The 20,023-nt window shown below is 40.5% G+C and overlaps 1 protein-coding gene and 1 long non-coding RNA gene across 10 annotated transcripts in view; one reads left to right on the top strand and one right to left on the bottom strand.

Annotated features, from left to right (window-relative positions):
* LOC116069356 overlaps nucleotides 1-18,329 on the bottom strand; it is a 166,549-nt gene extending 148,220 nt beyond the window's left edge. For 3 of the 5 annotated variants that reach the window (XR_004109991.1, XR_004109994.1, XR_004109993.1), the window contains exons 1-5: nucleotides 18,144-18,329; nucleotides 13,762-13,845; nucleotides 10,278-10,404; nucleotides 9,823-9,921; nucleotides 9,454-9,678 (exon numbers count right to left, since the gene is read on the bottom strand). This is a non-coding gene — a long non-coding RNA (uncharacterized LOC116069356). Of the gene's footprint in view, nucleotides 1-9,389; nucleotides 9,679-9,822; nucleotides 9,922-10,277; nucleotides 10,405-13,761; nucleotides 13,846-18,143 lie in introns of those variants that run through there. The other 2 variants (XR_004109990.1, XR_004109992.1) reach the window with 2 other exon arrangements.
* The window catches only part of Palld (palladin, cytoskeletal associated protein), a 393,911-nt gene that overhangs the window by 203,330 nt on the left and 170,558 nt on the right, over nucleotides 1-20,023 (top strand). For all 5 annotated transcript variants that reach the window (XM_031339914.1, XM_031339915.1, XM_031339917.1 and 2 more), the window contains 2 exons: nucleotides 5,353-5,472; nucleotides 7,633-7,975. In XM_031339914.1, coding sequence (XP_031195774.1) covers nucleotides 5,353-5,472; nucleotides 7,633-7,975 — 463 coding nt within the window. The remainder of the gene's footprint in view (nucleotides 1-5,352; nucleotides 5,473-7,632; nucleotides 7,976-20,023) is intronic.

The raw sequence follows: 20,023 nt of genomic DNA, 5'->3' as shown, positions 1-20,023 counted from the left end.
TTCAATTAAAAACAAACAAACAAAAACAAAAAACCCTCCAAGTGTCTTGTACCATTCCTGTTGTCTCTCACATGCACAGTGACTAATCATGCCTATGTGGAGGCTCCAGCTTGACTTGTTACCACAGTTTCTACCTGCTTCAACTGGAAAGCCAGGACTGCACAATATTGTCAAAACATGCAAGGTGACCTCCCCGGCTGTCTGTCCTTCTGTTATTTTCCTTCTATTCAGTGAACGTGTGTAATCAAATAAGTGTTTCCTTTAAGTGTCTCTTGTCTTTGAAACCTACATCTCAAGCCCTTCCCTTAATATTCTCAAACGTTCAAGATTGATGGCTATTAAGTAAGCTGGGAATCAGGCTCAGGGCTATGGAACAGTATTGATTTACTATTTTCACACTCCACGATTTGTTTTGAGCAGTGAGGCTACACTTGTGGACCTCAGAGAACACTTGAAGCATTGGTTCTCTCTTCCCTCCAATTGGCTTACGAGGACTGAACATGAACCATCAGGCTTACACCAGGCACCTTCACCCTCAGCCATCTTGCCAGCCTCAGGAGGCATAGCTTTTTGACTGCTGTTCCAATGGGGTTTCAAAATGAGTCATCAAAGTGGGTGGTGGCCATTTTTTATTTTTTCCATGCTGAGGATCAAAGCCAAGCACTTGTTCATGCTGGACAAGTGTTCTACTATGGAGTTAAATCCTCAACTTTCCTTTGCAGCTACCAATTTTTAAGATTTATTTATTTATTTATTTATTTACTTACTTACTTATTAATTTAATGTGTGTGAGTACACTGTGGTTGTGAGCCACCATGTAGTTGCTGGGAATTGAACTCAGGACCTTTAGAAAAGAAATCCATCTCTCCAGCCCTATAATCAAAATTTTAAGATGAAAAGTACATAAAGAATAAGTGGTAGAATGCCTACGTTTCGAGTTTTCTGGGACATTTGTTGCCACTATGTGTATGTATATGCTCTTGCTTATACATATGTGTGCATGAGCATATATATAAATTTTGTATATATTTATATATATGCTCATATATACATGCATATGTATATATACATATGTGTATGTATATATATGTATATGTGTGTATGTGTAGTTATGTATGTATATGTACATATATATATATATATATATATATACACACACACACACACACACACACACATGTAGAGGTGGGACATACACGGTATCTCCTGTTCATTCTAATAAATGTTTTGAAATTCACTTTTTAGAACTTTTCTTAAGACAAAAATCATCTGGAAAGCATATTAAAAAAAAAAAAAACTCTTGGCTCTATCCCAGACCTGCTTAGTCAGACTCTAGGTGAGCTAGGAGGACGGAGAAACCAGCAAACTTAGCCATCACTGCAGGTGATTCTTATCACCAGTCAGGTCTGGGAAGCACCACCACACAGGAATCAAAATTCCAAAGCAAAGGATCCTCTGCAGCCAGTCTCCTAAGTAAAGTCCCTCAACAACAACAAAAAATCATCAGTCTAATCAAGGGCTCAGGCATTCTAGCTTTATTCGTACACAGTTTAAATAATGATGAAGGATCCTGGGCATCTATCAAGAGCCAAATTTATTTTCTTAGCCTCTAGATTTTTCTTCTCTGTAACTAAAGAATGCAAATTTTTTTGCATTTTAAAATGCAAAAAATAGCCTAAATGTAAATTACCGTCATAGCTTGGCACTCTTCATTCATAGTGGTTGCCCCGGTCCCATAGTACATCTTGAGATAGGGGCTGTTTTCTATTGCAGAGGCAGGAAGGTGAGGCTGTCTGAGTTTACATCCGCCTATTCCTGCCCAGCTGCCTGCTCCAGCAAGGTGATGTTAGTGACACACGTTGTTGAAACGCATTATGGAATTAGTGTGGAGCCCAAGTTTAACGTTTGAGCATCTTTTGCCTTTTGCTATTGTCAGTGCTACAGCAACCGGAAGCAAAAATCCTGCTAACATTTAACTCAGTGGGCTTTGCCTTCCTCTTAGGTAAACATTAAGAATTAGAGAAAGCTCTGCAGCTCTTATGCCCACATTCACACTGGGTATTCCAAGTGTGTCTTTTAAAGGACTAGTTTGATCATAAAACGTAAAAAAAAAAAACATAACTCCCATGACTCACTGACGAGACCTTGCAGGACTTCTCAAGGATGCTTGCCAGTCTTGGGAGTGTGATGAGAGCCAGCGTTGGCACCCTCAAGCCTGCTTTCTGCAACACAGTTCTGTGTGATCATGCTATATTGTCCCAAAACATATTCTCATATCATTGGGGGAAAAAATTTTAAAAGCTCAGGCTGTGATTTTTGATAGCAGGTATTTTTCATTGTTTGGACTCAGGGAATTGCCATGAGGCCATCATTTCATTATGGTCTGAAGAACTCAAACTATCTTCTGATTGAAATAACTATCATTGAGTTCTTGTGAGGTCACTGTACTTTTTGCACAATCTGTATGAATCAAAATCATTATCCCTGTCTATGTGTTTTTATATGTCTTTGTCATAAGTAAAAATGTACAGATATGAACTAAAATACGTACGTCGAAGTCTTTATCTTAAATTTAAGGTAAAACCTAGTGAAAGTTTTAACACAATTATTTAAGAGGAAGGAAGTTAAATACCCATTTGTACCTTTTAAGTTTTATACTGTGTATTTTTATAAATTTTTTAGCATATACATATATTATCGATTCAAAACATATTTTTCTTTTCCTGAAGTGGTGGGGACAACCTGGGAAGGTTTCTTTATTTGACTGATTGATTTTGTTTTTGAGGTCAGGTCTTGCCTAACCCGTGTTAACATTGCAGAGCTCAAGACTAGCTTTGAACTCCTGACCCTTCTGCCCACAGCTCCCACGTAGTGAGATCTCAGGTGTGCCCAAAATATAAAATTGCAATTTTTAAATATACAGAGAAATCTTAAAGGAAAACAATGAAAATAATTCAGAAAACCTTTGTCTTTATAGGCTGAGTTGGAAGGATTATAAAGCTACTAAGAACAAAATGAGGGGGGCAAAAGTATTTTGCCTTTATGGTTATAGAATAATTATAGAATATCTGATAGCTGATCAGACTGAAAAGGTATTACATAGTCAACCTGCATTTTGATTCCTTGAGAAGTCTGAAATAAATATAAACATCAAAATATATTTGCTTCTTTGTTCTAACTTTAAATAGCCCTCAAAATTTTAATTCATTCCTAGTTCTACCTTATATTTAAAGAGATATTTACCCTTAGCAAACTGGAATTTTTTTCATAAATCTACTCACTTCGTGTACTGACTTTGAAGGAAACAGAGATGGAAGGCTAGGCATACCCTCCTGGCATGTGGACACAGCCTTGTGGCAGGTCGGCCTTAGGCCTGTAAACTTTGGGTTTGGGATCCATCTGGAGCATTTCTAATTCGAGTTCTTGTTTCCGTGCTTATCTCATCCCCTTAAAATACCAGGTAACTTGTGGCTAGAAACCCCAGATTATTATCTCACACCTGCAACTCTAGAATACGAAGCAGTACCCTCCTTAACACACTCAGCAAATGGATGGGTGGGTTCGGAATGTCTAGGCTCTGTGAGTGGGATGAGGTTGCAGGCTTTCTCTTAGAAGTCTTTCTCGGTATCTTAGAACCTCTCATTAGTCAGGCTGTTGCAGCCTTTAATCTATCCTCTTCCCTCTTGCTGGAACTATAGCTCATGTGTTCTTATTCTTCAACAAAGATGGACACTACCCAAGCAACATCTTGTTACATGAATTTCTTTATATTTTGGGAATGTTTCAAATCTCTGCCTAACTTAGCATTTCAATAGATACATAAGAGACATTTATTACTCTGCTGTTTTAATCTTCTTTGCTGGAGAAAAAAAACAAAAACAAACAAAAAAAAAACAAAAGAAAAGTTTATGACAGAAAATATGCTTCCCTAAGTTTTGAGTGCACAGTGTGCTGCTCTCGTTCACCACTGCACAGCAGATCCTTCCAGAACTTTCTCTTTGCAGAAACATGCAGCCGCATCCACACTAAGCACATCCGGCCCCAACCACAGCCCCACATCTTCTTTAGGAGGAGTTTGGCTTGTTAAGGGGCCTTATAAGTAGAGACTTGTGATGTTTGTCCTGTCATATTTCTTTACATTTTACCAAATTCTATCAATTCTGTGCTTTGTCTTTTCTTGAGATTTATTTATTTAATGTGTATGGTTATTTTGACTGCATGCTCATCTGCACACAAGAAGAGGGCATTGGATCCCATCATACTGTGAACAGCCATGTAGGTGCTTGGAATTGAACTCAGGACCTCTGGAAGAACATCCAGTGCTCTTAACCAGGAAACCATCTCTCCAGCCCATGCACTTTGCCTTAATTAAACTTTGTCATTGATTCAGTTTGTGCTATAGAATGAATCTAGTTTGGCACACCTCATTTTGACACTATATTAGAAGGTTTTGTGTCAACTTGACACAGGCTAGAGTCATCAAAGAGGAAATGCCTCAATTGAAGAAATACATCCATGAGATTTCAGCTATAAGGCATTTTCTCAAATTAGTGATCATTGGAGGTGGGCCAGCCCTTAGGCTGGTGGTCCTGGGTCCAGGGTTTTATAAGAAAGCAGGCTGGGCAAGCCAGGAGAAGCAGCCCAGCAAGCAGCACCCCTCCGTGCCCTCTGCATCAGTCCCTGCCTCCAGGTTCCTGCCCTGTTGAGTTCCTGTCCTGACTTCCTTCAATGATAAACAGCAATGTGAAAGTTTAAGCTGAATAAACCCTTTCCTCACCAACTTGCTTTTTGGTCATGGTGTTTTATTGCAGCAATAGACACCCTAACTTTAGACAGACATCTGATTGAACACTATGGTACCCCAAACTACGTACTTTGATAATAATAACGTATGTCTTTTGAAGCTGTAGAATTAAATCTTGTGGAACTAAATAAGATAATTTCTTTGTGTTTGTTTCTGGAGAAATATTAAGGGGCACTGGAATGTGGAGAGAATTAGGGTTATAAAAGGAGATGTCACTTTTCATCTCATGTTTTAACTGGTTTAATCTTTGTACTTACTGCTTGTATTTTTATATATACATATAAATGATTCTTTTAGTAAACAACCAGAATTCTTGTGAGGTATCACTTTGACCCTAGTTAAGACTTTCCCCCCAGTGTATGAAAGGCATAATATGTTTGGAGGCAAACTTACGCCTCTTCATTGATGATGGTTAAATTCAAAGAAGCAGCAGCATCATGCGTGCAAGCCTGCGCGGGGCTCTAACAGGGGAGCCGGAGGCGGTTGGCTTGATGTCACATGACTTCTCAGTTTCCCCCTGACTGTTGACTTGGTCTCTTTGCTTCCAGAGGAGATCTGCACCCTTGTCATTGCTGAGAGTTTCCCTGAAGATGCAGGCATCTTTACTTGCTCAGCCACAAATGACTATGGATCAGTGACCAGCACTGCACAGCTTGTTATAACCTCCGGTATGTGGGAATCAAAAGGACCTGGGGCCTCATCCCTGGTTTGGAGGTAGTTTCCCAAGATAGCCATCAACTGTCCCAGGAACAGGGCCCAACCCTTAGGAATGTTCATGACCTCTCCAAGAGTTACCTTAACAGTCAGGTATCTCATCTGTAAACAAAAGGCTTTGGGGGAGGCAGGGACCAGTGACAAGCAAGGTAACTAACACTCACTAGCTCACGGGGCCAATTAAAAAAAAAAATCATGCAATTGTGGTCTCAGAAAAAATAAAGCGCATACTCTTCATGCTAAGCTAGAATCTCTTGCCTGAGAATGCCACCTCTAAGTCAGAGGTGCCGTCATGGTCCTCAGAAGTGCAGAGAACCTGCAGAAACCTGTCTGAATGTGTCACTAAGTAAACCAGGATTTTTAACTTCTGAGAGAGGAATGCAAGCTGGTGAAATGTAGAGAAACAGTGAAGATCTTAGAAAACAAATTTCACCACAGTATTATATTAACGTGAGTAATGAACAACTCTAATATGAAAGATAAAAGAATAAAACTTAATCCAGTGCTCAAAAACACAGGGATATCCAAACTCAAAAACAAATTCACCAGGGAACAAAACAGGAAGAAATAAATGGATCTGTACTTTTATTTGTGTTTTTCTGTGACAGTTTTCTGTTCTGCAGCTAGCATCAGCTGCTTCATCTTTCAAGTGACTCTTCTAGAGATTTTAAACTGAGCCCTTTGACCAAGCTTAGCACACAGTAAAACACACAGTAGGTATCAGGGACACACAGTAGGTATCAGGGAAAGTGGGTGGCTATTCCACTGTCTTGATTTCTAGAACAGCAAGAGATTGGGGGCTAGGTGGCAGCAGAGGCCCAACCGAAACAAGCTTGGGGATTATAAGGGCCTGTTCACTAACATAAGAAGGGAAGGGTTCACCTTACTGGGAAATGGTGGACATCCATGAACACTGTAAGTGCTGGCTGGAAACTACAGTGCAGTCACTGGAGTTACATAGCAGGCAGTATCCTGGCATTTTAACTTTCAGTTGACTTGAAGAGTGTCCCATCGAATGATCACAGCAGTCCCCAAACAAACTAGACAAAAACTAGACTCTGTCAGCTTGAGTGACAAAACCTGCAATTGTAATATTCTTTCATGTCAATATCCTACATGACAGACACTATCAATAAATTGTTTGGTTTCCTACCTACCTCAATAAGCATTTCCTGGTACACTAGAAGGTCTGCTGGGCTCTCAGAAAATGATTCAGAAAGGGTATGACTTCAAGATACGTTTTCTTTATAGAGAATAACCTTTTAAAATCTGTCTTCTGCTAAGTTATAGTTAAGACAACATAGTAGTTTCCTGTCTGACACGAAAATGTTCTATGTACTCACAAGAGTTTCAAGAATTTCACTTAGGTTCAGAACTTTTCTTCCCCTAGCTTCAGAACGGATGGCTTCATAAGCCTTTTCAGACCTTGAGCACTTTCATTGAGAATGGATAGGATGTCCAACTGGATTCTTGACCCAGGGGGTGAGAGGAGAAAGTATTTAGGTTAACACTATTTGCAATGTCATGTTTGATGATACCATATCTTAAGGGAGTTTTTCTACAGTGAGCTCAATCCTGAAATGAGGCAAGTAGCAGTCACTCAAAGGCCATGAGGCTGGCAATACTCCCACATCCCGTGATAGCAGTGGATTACTCCTTCCCTAATAACATGCAAGGAACTCCCATTGCGTCTATGTCTTAGTTAGGGTGTCCATTGCTATAGAGAGACACCATGACCAAGGCAACTCTCATAAATGATAACATTTAGTTGGGGTTGCCTTACTGGTTTTGACGTTCAGTCCATTGTCATCATGGTGGGGATCATGTCCAAGACATGGCTCTGGGGGAGCTGAGAGTTCTACATCTTGTTGTGAAGGCAAACAGGAGAAGACTGGCTTCCAAGCAGCTAGGAGGAAGATCTGAAAGCCCACCCCCAAAAGTGACATACTTCCTCCAACAAAGCTCCACCTACTTTAGCAAGGCCACACCTCCTAATAGTGCCACTCCCTGGGCCAAGCATATTCAAATCACCACAGTCTATGAGTATGAAAAGCATTTGTTGAATGGGTAGCAATTTATTATTTTTCTGTCCCTCCCTCCCCTGCTTTTCTTAGCCAACAATGAGAACTGTAGTTATGACTCAACGGGAGAGCCCAACAGTGATCACTTCCAACACTTTCCACCTCCCCCTCCGATCCTGGAGACAGGCTCCTATGAGCTGGCATCGCAGAAACCATCTGAAATCCAGCAGGTGAACAGCCCCAACTTAGGATTTAGCATGGCAGCTCTTCAAATGCAGTTCAACTCTACAGACAGGGAGACCAACGGAGTCCATCCCAGCCATGGAGTCAATGGGTTGATTAATGGCAAAGCTTATGGCAATAAATCTCCTCCAACACCAGCTGCCCTGCTTTCGCCCACTAAGGAACCACCACCACTCCTTGCCAAACCCAAACTGTGAGTATTTCTGCATGGCTTTATAATACTTTCCATATCCCTGTGCAATTTCCTCTCTGATTAGAAAAAAAGCTTTCTCCAGGACTGGATGGTGTGAGACACCATCCCTTCTGCTGGCAAGTTGTCCTTAGCTGGCTACTGAGTGAGGTCTTTCAAAAGGACAAAGAATATTTAAAATAAAGAAGATAAATAGCCCTCTGCTAGAAGCTGTACTGGTTATGGCTTGTGGATGTGTGAGGGGTACTGCCTCCCAGTTTGTGGCAGGGTGTAACTGCTCTCCAGGCAGGATGGAGAAGGAAACTCCTTGGATTCCTCTATTAAACCAAGGGCAAACTTTTCAACTGGAGGAATCAATAAGAAGCACAGATGTGAACAGAAGGGGGAAAGTAGAAAGGAAGAGTGGGAGCCCAGTGGCAAATCCTAGCCAGGAGATGGAAAGCAGAGACAGGCTTGTTAGGCAGAGGAGTGGCCATCACACCTCAGCCTCTTCATCTGTTGAAATCCGTGGAACTGCACATTTCCACCATTCATGTTTGATTTCTATTATATTATTCTCTCAGGGCAATAAGTCTTGCATGAGCTGTTTCCATTGGCACTATGCGGCAAGCATTGTCACGAATGCACCCATTACAAAGTGAGAGAGAGAGAGAAAGAGAGAGAGAGAGAGAGACAGCGCTAGAACTCAAAGGTTCTCTATCATAGCAGAACAGTTCTTAATTGTTCCCAAAGGTGGGTGGGTGGAAATTTATACATGCCCTACTGGATCACGTTTCCATGAAATGAAACTGCTCCATCCAGAAAAGCCTCTGGGTCCCCTACGATGTCCGATGGTTTTGACTCGGAATAGAAAGCCTTCTTCACACCTGAGTTCTTTGCTTCCTTAATAGTAAATACTTCAGCCTGTGATCGGCTGGGTCTGTTGCCAATGTCAGAGTTGCTTAGAAGCTCGAACCAGAATGACACCTTACATTTACACATGGCTGTATTGTTTGCCAAGGGATTTCATGGACCGATGCTAGATGCAAATCAACTCAAAGAACACCTCACCAAGTGGAGAGGCAGTTTTATAAAATCAACCTGCTGGTGGTCTTAGGAGTTGGTTGTAGCAAACTACCCATTGCTACCCAGTATTTCATTTTGCATTGTTCTAGTGCCTCTGGTTAAGGTGGTAGAGCTACTGGCCAGGTTTATATATAACATTATGAAAGACCTGTGCTCTCACTGAGAAGATAAAATGAGCCTTACAAAAAAGAAAGAAAAGGAAGGAAGGAAGGAGGAATGAATGAAAAAGAAATAAAGAAAGAAAGAAAGAAAGAAAGAAGGAAAGAAAAAGAAAGAAAGAAAGAAAGGGCATCCATAAAAAGAGATTTACATTCTTAGAGCACCAGCCATAAAATTAATTGCTATTACTGACTTGTTTCATGTTTGCATTTTAATTACGTAGTTGTAGTACCTTTACTGAAACAGAGACCACTTACTTCTTTGGGGAAGGGCAGATGTGTTTAATGAGGAGGTCTTGACTGTGTTCTTGATCTGGTGGAGTGTTTCTCCTCTAATGGTCATCATAAATCGGGTATAAATCACAGGAAAGTAAACAGGAGGACTGCTTAGCTGGCATTTACACCCCTCCTTATCTCAGGCATTTCAACAGCTCTTCAGCTTTCAGCTGTATGGCTGTACTTGCCTGTATGACAGGGCCTTATCTACAAAAACAAAACAACACAAATAATAACTCTGTAGTTATTAAAAGGTTGAATAGCTCAAGAACAAGTTTCAAAGGTGATGACATAATTTGCTTAAATCGTATCTTCTCAGGAGCAAAAGGGGGGACAAGACCATAAACTCACCTTAGTGACTATTTGTTTCATTCTAGCTTCATACTAAACAAGTCTATTACTGGGTCTTTTCTCTACAAACAGCGCCTGCAGCATCAAATTGTGGAGACTCTGTATTTAAAAAAAAAAAAAAATCATGTTTCAAAGGTGTCGTTCTGACTGATATACATAGGAAATTTGTGAGTAGCAGACTCAGCAGGTGTGGCTGAGCATCAAAGAACAGTTGATCATGTTTGCTCCTGTGCTTAACTCCTAAATTCAACTAATCCATGCAGAAATCATAATGCGCTCTTTCCAAGCCCTATCTATTTCCCTCCTCCTCTGTCCTCCTCTTCTTCCTTGTGGGCAGGAGGTACAATGGAAACGGACACAGCCAGCAACTGGAGAAATCAAAGGGGGGGGAGGGAGTTCATGAAGAATGATGCTTACATCCAGAAACAAACAGGTCAGCAAATAAAATGGCTTACTTTCCAGTGGAGTGCCAAAAATACACACATGGCCATAAAAGTCCATAACCGTTGATATGAAGTGGTTGAAAAAAATTTTTCCATGTTAATTCAACAGCTCTCTTTGCTCCTGTTCTTCCTCTAGTCTCTAAAATAAAAATGAAAATAGGATTAGTATTTCCCATGTTGAAATAAAAATAAATTCTGGTTGAATCAGTTTTTTATGTAATTATACTTACCACTTTTGCAATAATATAAAATTTTGTCTTTATTTCTACCCACCCTTAGATGCCCCATTGTTTCTGGAAATCTTGTCTCAAGGGAGAGATATATGCTAAAAGTTCTTTCACAGCAAGTATCTTAGTTGGATTTAACTATCAACTTGACATAGCTAAGATTCATTTTAGAGAAATATTGCCTGAATTAGATCAGCCTAGCAGTATGTCTGTGAGGAATTATCTTGATTGCTAATTGATGTAGGAGGGCCTAGCCCTCTGTAGGTGATACTACTCCCTGGGCAACTTGTCCTTGGTGTAAAGGAAAGATGGCTAAGCATGAGCCTAAGAAGCCAGCAAGTAGCTTTTTCCATCATTTCTGGCTCATGTTCCTGCTTGAGTTCCAGACCTGACTTCCCTCAATGATGAATGGTGAGCTGTCAGCTAAAATAAACCTGTTCATCTCCTAACTTGTTTCTGCACGTGGTATTTGTTCCAGAAACCAAATGAGACTACAACAGCAAGGTAGCCAGTATTTTAAGACTGGAGTTATGTCTTCATATAGTCGGTAACTGTTTAAAATAGAGAACTATGTTTTTTGCTGCATATACAAGAATTAGAGATAGTGTGTGTGAGAGAGAAACGGGAAAATAGCGACTAGTGTCAATCCTTATCAGCAACTTAACTGTACCAGGCTTTCTATGTTTGGAAGCTCCTTTTGGGTCCCCTACATTCTTACATACGCATTGAAGTACAAGTTGTTCCTTTGCCTGGAATGTTCTATGCTTAGAATGTGATAAAAAGCTGGCCTCTTCTTGCCTATCAAATCTCAAGTTAACCTCATCCCCTTTCCCAGCCACCCAATCTAAAGCATTCAGCCTTCCCTTTAATTACTACACAGTACATAATTGCTTCTGATGGTCATTTACTTACTACTGCCTTTGTATGTTGATGTCCCTCTGAGAGTAGGGACCTTCACTGCCTTTATTTGGTCTTATGTAGTAGATGTTCATAAATATTTTTGAATGAATAAAACAAGAGGAAAACAAGAAATGAGAGAAAAAGCACCCAGTTTTAAAGCCACCTCATTTGTTCCACTTAATTTTCTGTAAATATTTCCGGGACCTCTATCTTCAAACACCACCAGTTCCAGAGCTGTTCTCCTTTATAGTGTATCTCTAACTGCTGTTGTTTGTCTCCTCATCTGTTAGTAACTGAATGGATGTGAAAAATTCAGCAAAAGTCCCATGTGAGGATATGTAGATGTCACTCACTTGGTCGAGTATTTAGCTGCTATGTGTTGTGATAGAATCACAGCTTGTGTCCGGACAGACCACACCAGGCCAATACAGTTCCACATAAGAGAGGTTTATTGTAGGGGAAGGGGGCAAAGGGAGACCACAGAGATGAAGGCAGAAAAGAGAGAGCGAAGGTCAAGAAGGTCTGTCAAAGGTAAAGGTGGGAGGTAAACCAGATGGATGCTGGGAATGTGGGAATGTATGGCGATTGCCTTGGCAACAGATGTGAGGGTCCCTGTCGCATATGGGTGACATAAAGCTGGTTCCTGATACCAACACCATGCACAAAGCCCTGATTTCTATCTATAGCCAGCATCAAAATGGGCATGAATGCCAATGCCTGTGATCCTGGCACTAAGAAGGTAGAGGCAGGAGGATCAGAGATTCAAGATCATCTTCAGCTACATTGCTAGTCAAGACTAGCATGAGCTTGATGTAAACAAGAGACCTTATCTAATAAATAAATAAATAAATAAATAGAGCTAGAGAAATGTCTCATTAGGTAGAATCCCTGGGCATGACTGAGTTCAGACCTCCTGAACCCATGTAAAGTGCCAGATATGGTGATATTCTCCTGGAACCTCAGCGCTAGAGCTGGGAATGGAGACAGGTGATCCATGAAACTCATTGGCCAGAAAGTCTAGCTAAATAATGAGCTTTGGGTTCAGTTGGAGACCCAGTCTCAAAAGGAAATATGAAGAAAAATCAAGGATAAACAGCTGCTATCAACCTACTTCTCTGACTTCTATATACAGAAACATGCATGTGATACATCCATACTAACATATACAACTCACACACACACACACACACACACACACACACACACACACACATAGTGGGAGGGAGCATAGAATAAATATAAACTTATTTCCTACATACTAGAATCACAGTAGAAAAATTTATCCAGTTACTTAACTTCTTTCTTCATTTTTCCAGTTTTCCCATTTGATTGATGCCTTGCTTTAACACACTGGGGAAAAAATGAGCCATTTGAAAAGAGGAGGAGACAGGTCTAGTCTCTAGCAAACACTTACAGTGTTAGTTGGCTTGGGTACAGTCAAATTGCCGTTTCAAGGTGTGCATACTTGACATGTTAACAGCCCATCAGATTACAGACTCTGATGAAGGCTCACAGGCTTCTGTGCTACTCCCTTCCTGGCCTGTTTATGTTGGACCATAGCTCAAACTCCAATGTGTGGCTTGGGTGGCATAACTTAAAAAGCTGAACATTTTTCCATCCTTTAACCTCTCCTAGTTAGGGTTCAACATCTCATTATATCACCTTTTGACAATAGAGCAAAATTGGCTTCCCAGATTCTGTTTACCATAAGCCTTACCTAGTAGATTCAAAAGCAAAACAAAACATGACAGGCAAGGAGAGTGAAGGGAAGCAAGACCATGTAGAGAAAAGTATGTGTTGTAGATAGCCAGAGACTTGTAACCACAGGCAACAGTTGAAAAGATGCTTAAATGTGCACAAATACACTCTAAATCCAGAGTATGTCCTTTTCTCAATATTTTGAGTGCCTACAAATACTGGGAAATTCTGGACTCAAAGATGAAAGAGGTAAGTGCGTAATCTATAGCCTAGTGATTGCCAGGATGATTTTGGTAAGAAAATACACACACACACGCACACACACACATGTACACACGCACATATATACATACCTTTTAACTTAATACAGGTTTTATTTTTTAAAAAATAATTGTGAATTTGAACTCAGTGTAATCCAAAATACTTTTCTTCTCTGGTCAGCATTTACAAGGTGAATTATTTTACCTTTGATTTTAAAAATTCAATATGTATCAGCTTACATTTCTGCTTGAGTGACTTTTATTGTCTTCAAAGAATAGTCAAAGAGCAGTTTAGTAATAGTAAAAATGAAAAACATAGAACCAAAGGTACCTTCAGAATAACATTAGAGGGAAAATGGAGCAGAAACATTAGAGGCAGAAATAAAATCACACATACACATACACACTCACCCAACAGGATCAGGAAGGAGTGGATTGGAGATGATGGATGACTCCAGGTAGACCAGCTGACCATACAGCCTCTTTATAAATACCCTGTGATGACAACTTTACATTAACAGTGTTGATATTGGATCTCTTCTGAAATAACCCCTCCCTGAGGTGGGAAGCCTAATCAAGAAACTTCCTGAAGTATGAACTTTTAACTAAGAAATAACATTTGGATATAGTTTTTCCCCTACTTTTTTTCATGCAAATACTGGCTCTAATGCAATGTCACATTCATAATACAGGATCATACTACTCAAGTCTGACAGTCTCTTGCTGACTTTAGTGTGTAAGTGCATTTCCAGGAGTCTGAATCCTTACTTGGTAGCTCAGAGTCTTATTTAGTGTGCATTAAATACTCACAGGTGCCCTATCAGTGTCAGAAGTAGTACTCAACCACCACCTCCCCTAAACCACAATATATTCAACCTCAAATATTTGGTGGCTTACGTAAAAGAACACAGGATAGTAATATTCTTCAACATTTCCATTCCATCTTGTCTGAAGGTAAACAAGACTTCCTTTGATAATGATAAAGTTGAAAACATAGTACCTTCCTGATGAAGACATTTTTAATGGGGAGATAGCTAAGATAAGGCTACATAGAAATATGGCCAAGAATTGGATAAGAGAAATGGCTTAACAGTTCAGAATACTTGTGGCTCTTACTCAGCCATTCATAACTCTAGGTCCAGGGGATCTGGCCTCCTTGGGCACTACCAGGCACACTTGTGTTGTATACACATATGCAAGCAAAAATTCATATACATAAGATTAAATAAATAAGTTTTTTGAATTATGAAGACCAAATTAGGCTATTGAGAATAATGAGTAAAGATGAAGAATATAGATGAGAGAATTCTTATTTCCCAGCAATGAGGAGAGTATATTTGAAAGTAGTAGAGACCCAAATTAAATTCAGTGCACTCTTTCAGCGACTTTGTATCAGCCAGCATTAGCACTTACAGGGTAGAAACAAAATGTGTACAGTTGGCAAGCCTGGAACTGTAAGGGTGAGGCTAACTGAATTTGAATACCCTTAAAGAGTGCCATTAAAAACATCATACATGCAGTGCACAAAATCAGAGGAGACATAAAGATAAAGGGGAAAGCCTTGCAAATAGAAGAGGCTGAGATTTCAAGTTAATGAATGTTATACCAGGAGCACAGCTGCTTCAAGGCAGGCTGAGATTGGAAGCCATGGAAAAGAATACCAGCGATGACCAAAGGAGGGTGAGGGGACTAGCTAAGTTCACAATCTACCGACAGGCATCCCCCAAGAACTTAAGACACATCAGTTTGAGTGGGAAGTTCAAGTGGAAATGAAGGTCACAGGCATATGGGAAATTGTCCAACAGATCAAGAAGCTAGAGGGAACATTGGCATGGGTGTTGGCCAAGGGTGATGGCACAAGCCCAAGGGCTAAATAGCACACTCATTGAGAAAAGTGAGGAAGCGGCCAAGGTTGTTGATGACCACAGGAAAGAGAGTGATTATAGGTGGAGCTCAGGAACTTCACAGGGGAAGCAGACATTGAGTGATGATAGCAAGCTCTTCTAAGGGTGGCCGTTAGAAGCATGTGGCAGGCAGAAAGGGGACCCTCAGGGGCTTGCAGCATCCCTGGGGAATGCCAGGTTTCAATAGAAACAAAGCAGGTTAGGGAAAGTCAAGACATTTCAAAGCAATAAGAGGATGACTCTGAATAAAGATCAATAAGAAGAAAGCCACAGGGCTGAGAATTGCACCAGGCATAATCCTGGGATTACTTTTCTTCCAACAAAGAATGACTAACACTGTCCCCGGTGAGGCCCCAATGGGCTCTTAGCCAATATAATTTCCATTTCCTTTTGCACCCCTATTTATTTCATTACATTTCAGCACTGTGATTGATTTTTGTTATTACTGACCCTCTTCTAGCCAAATGAGACGCTGAGCTGAGGTTTTATGAAACCAACTTATTTCCTACATTTGGCTATTTTTAAGATAATTATTCTCAACTGGTGGCTCCCTGATCTGTATTTATTGAATTTCATTCCGTGTCTACAACTCCAACTATGAGAATTTATTTCCGTCTGCTGCCGACTGAACTGTATTAGGCTGCCGATTATTTATTTATTTACTTTTAATTCTGTGAACATGTAAGTTGTTCATTCAAACCAATATATCATCCAATGGTGAGAACATTAGGGACAGCCAGGCTTGTTTTAGTTGGTTCGGCTTACATGTGTAAAAGCAGACAGTTCGTTTCCTCAGCGAACCCGAAGACGACTGTTTCCTTCCTTGACTGGGCTTAGAAACACACGAACCTTGTGAACTCTAAAGTCAGTGTCACTTCTTTTTAAACCATTTCCACATGTGGAAAAGAATTATATATTCTTTCATTCGATTTGTAATAATAATACACATATATTAAACTTATTTGATGAAATATCTAGATCTCATAAAACAGGGGTGGCTGGACAGGTCCCATTTGAATTCAAGCACACATTGGCTTCATTACTCAAAAGAAAACTATAAGTTATTTCCAATCAGAACTTCAGGCCTTACTGCCAGAGTATTTCAGGTTCATGCCGTTTGACCACTGTCAGGATACATGTGGACTGAGAGGACTTTAAAGGATGCTAATCACTAAGGATTAGCACTCACTGGACCACTGAACAAGGTCTTTGTTATGCTCCTGCTGCACTTTTCCAGTGCTCTTCTGATTTGTTGTTAATTTTTTAGATTTTTTTATTAGATATTTTCCTTATTTATATTTCATATGTTATCCCCTTTTCTGGTTTCCCCTCCTGAAACCCCCTATGCCATCCCTCCTCCCCCACTTCTATGAAGGTGTTCCCCCATCCACCCTCTCCCAATTCCCCATCCTGGCATTCCCCTTCACTGGAGCATTGAGCCTTCACAGGACCAAGGGCCTCTCCTCCCAATGATGCATACAGCCACAGTAGGTAGAACCCTTGATAAGGTGCTAGTAAAGCAACTGAATGACTAACACAATCTCCAATTGCAGTAACTACAGTGATCTGGTCTTCTAAGTAGGTCGGATCCTGGTATTCATATGCCTCACCTACAATTTCAAAGCTAGTGCTTTCCTGCCATCACCATTGAATGTGAAGGCTATAAACCAGAAAGACCACAAATATAAGCTTGCCCTCGTTTCTGTCTTGGTTGAAATTTCGTTTCTGTCTTGGTTGAAATAGTCCATATGCCATGTGATTTCAAGGATGTGCCGTCACACTCAATAATGTCTGTAGCCAAAATGTGTGTGTGAGAGTAGCTATAAAAGATGGCTTCATTACAAAACAGCATAAAATAAATAATTGCCCTCTAAAATTTCTAAAATGGAGTTTGTAGCTCAAACTTTGAGGTAAATTCTTGTTTCATAGGACTGTGTTTTTATGTCTGGCCCCTTCTTTCCTCATAACCATTGCTTTATTTCAGTTAAATATATAATCTCTATGTGAATATGAAATAGTCACACTTATTCCACCCTTATTTTTATTCTATCACAAAGCAACTTTACATAAAGAAAAGTATTTGTGATAGATCATTCTAGAAAAAGAGCAAGAACTTTTACTTCCTTTTTGTTCTAATTATTCTATCTTTGACAACGGGATTTTGCTTGGTTACAGTCATCATCAAGACTTTCTGCATGGCTGTGGTAATGCATACTTATAATCCCAGTACTCAGGAGGCTGAGGCAGGAGGATTTCCAGGGAGTCAAGGCCAGCCTGGATCACATAGCAAGTTCCAGATCAGCCAAAAACTTTATGATGGTGAATAGCTGCCTTACTAAAGAGAAATAATCATTTTACCAAAAAGTGGCAGAGGTAGATTTCTAAAATCTAGCTGAAAGTTCTTTTAGTTGAGAACTTGATTTATGCTTAGGGGCATCACTCCATTAGCTGTAGGGTGGGAGGGGAGGTTGCATTTACTCAGTCTGTGTGACCTAAAGCTGCTCTCTAAGATGTCGTACTGTTTTACACTCTTCCTGTGGCGACGATTGATTATGTCAGGATTGAATTCCAATAACAATTGGAAGAGAAATAGAAAGATGTGCTCATTCAACTTTTGTCTAAGTTCCTATTCGTTTTGGTGAGAGCAGCTGCAAATAACAGTTGGGTTCATGCCCGAGCTCTGCCTAGGGTTACATGGAGAGCAAGTAGGGGACTTTTGCTTGGGATTCTGAGGCTGACTTCTATGGTGCTACTGCATTAAAACGGGAGAAAACACAGGTCAGCAAATATTCAGTTCTACACCCAGATCCAGCTCAGCCCCACAACATAGAGCTAGATCTGGGTGGACAGAGGGGATATGATGTTTCCATGACAGCCAAGAGGACTTACCGAGCTGGGTGGGGGTGTGTCCAGAAGAGACCATGTTGGAAGGCAGAGCTGAGGGATAAGGCTGAGAGGTCTGGAAATTGGCTGGAGTTCCAGGCCATGTCCTAAAAAGTCATCAAAAGTTACTGTAACACTTTGAATGCCTGTGATGAATACAATTGGAGTCCATTTTTTTCTTCCATGACTTTATTAGACTAAATGTTCTAGAATGCATGTTCTAGAATCAGTGTAAAATAACCACACACCTCTTCCTATCTGAATCCTACTTGGCTATATGCAATTTATAAAACAGAAACCCTGGTGGGTCAACCAGCCCATTCTCCTGGTATCAAATCTTTACCACAAGCTATGTTTATATAAAATTTACAGCTGTCAATATTTCTCATGCTTCACAATGAAGAGTGTATATTTCTGAGCTCCTCTGACCTTGACATATACTTCACTACACCATTTAAAGCCTGAGGATATAGCATTTTATGATGCTTACAAAAAGTAGAAACCCATTATGTACACTGGCAGGCCAGGAGTCCCCAACTTACCAATCACTTTGTCCTAATATATAGACATTTTTCTGTCCCCTCCCCCAGAAACTCATTGTCTCTACTCATATAACATCAGCACTTTTCATACTGTTCTGATAAAGCACAGAACAACATAAATTAGAGCAACTTGACTTTGAAGACTTTATGTAAATATAATTGATCTAGTATTAGTAATAGAAATGTTGAGTATGGTACTCTTTTGTCCAGTCCTGGCATGATCTGCTTTTTCCACACTGAACTGTCTCTGTCTTTGTGTCACTGGGACCACAAAAGCACTCTCCAGCATCTTTTTAAACATCATTTTCCTCATGGCATTTTCATGTTCAAGTGTCGTCCCTTGGATGTAGGAAATGTTCCTGGGGTTGTCTGTCACCCCCTGGGACTTGTCCTTATCGTCATATTGGGACTGTAGCTTGATTTTTCCTCTTCTGATTCCCAGACACAATTCTATAACTGCATTTTCTTCTCTCCTTTGTTAAAAAGCATGCCCTCAGCTCTCAAAGAAAGGGTGCAGAACACATTGACTTTCCACTCTAACGCATCTGAAAATGTCTCCCCTCCTGCCCTGAGTTCACAGCTTAGCTGGGTTGAGAATTACTAGTTTTCTCTAAAAACAGGTTGGGATAATTCCTTCTGATTCTACTTTCTAGTGTCACTATGGCAAAGGTCATACCCACCTAGCATCTGGACTTTGCTATATGAACTTTTTCTTTCTTCCTTTCTGGAAGCACGTGACCTCATCTTGTCTTCTGTCTGTAGTGAGGGCTGGATATAGGCCCTCCAACATGCTCTGAATTCCTGTATATCCCTAGGTCCCCTTCCACTTCTTACCTTCACACCCCTCTGGGCCAGACAGGCCTCTAGTAGTCTACCTTCCTGCCTCAAATTCAGGCCTGTGTCACCAGAGCTCTTCTCTTTAAATAGTATTTTTTCCTAATATCTCTATTTGAAACTTAGGTGTACTAACAGTGGTGGTGCCTGCCTTTAATTCCAGCACTTGGCAGACAGAGACAAGTGGATCTCTGTGAGTTTGAGGTGACCCAGGTCTACAAAGTGAGTTCTTGGGCACCTAGAGCTACACACACACACAAATAAAAACCCTGTCTCAAAAACGAACAAACAAAAACTAAACCGAAGCAAACCAAAAACCTCTTAAAGGGTGATGAAGAATTAGCTCAGTCAGTAATGTGCTTGCCACACAAGCTGGAAGATCTGAGCTCAGTCCCCAGAACCCACATGAAAAAGCCAAGAAGAGGCAGATCCTGGAGCAGGCCAATTCATAGTCACCCCCCACAGTCTGTCTGTCTCTCTCTCTCTCTCTCTCTCTCTCTCTCTCTCTCT

This window comes from Mastomys coucha, unplaced genomic scaffold, assembly GCF_008632895.1.
Source record: "Mastomys coucha isolate ucsf_1 unplaced genomic scaffold, UCSF_Mcou_1 pScaffold22, whole genome shotgun sequence".
Classification (NCBI taxonomy): Eukaryota; Metazoa; Chordata; class Mammalia; order Rodentia; family Muridae; genus Mastomys; species Mastomys coucha.
Note: the sequence above shows the minus strand (reverse complement) of the source record. Positions and strands in the feature narration are given on the sequence as shown.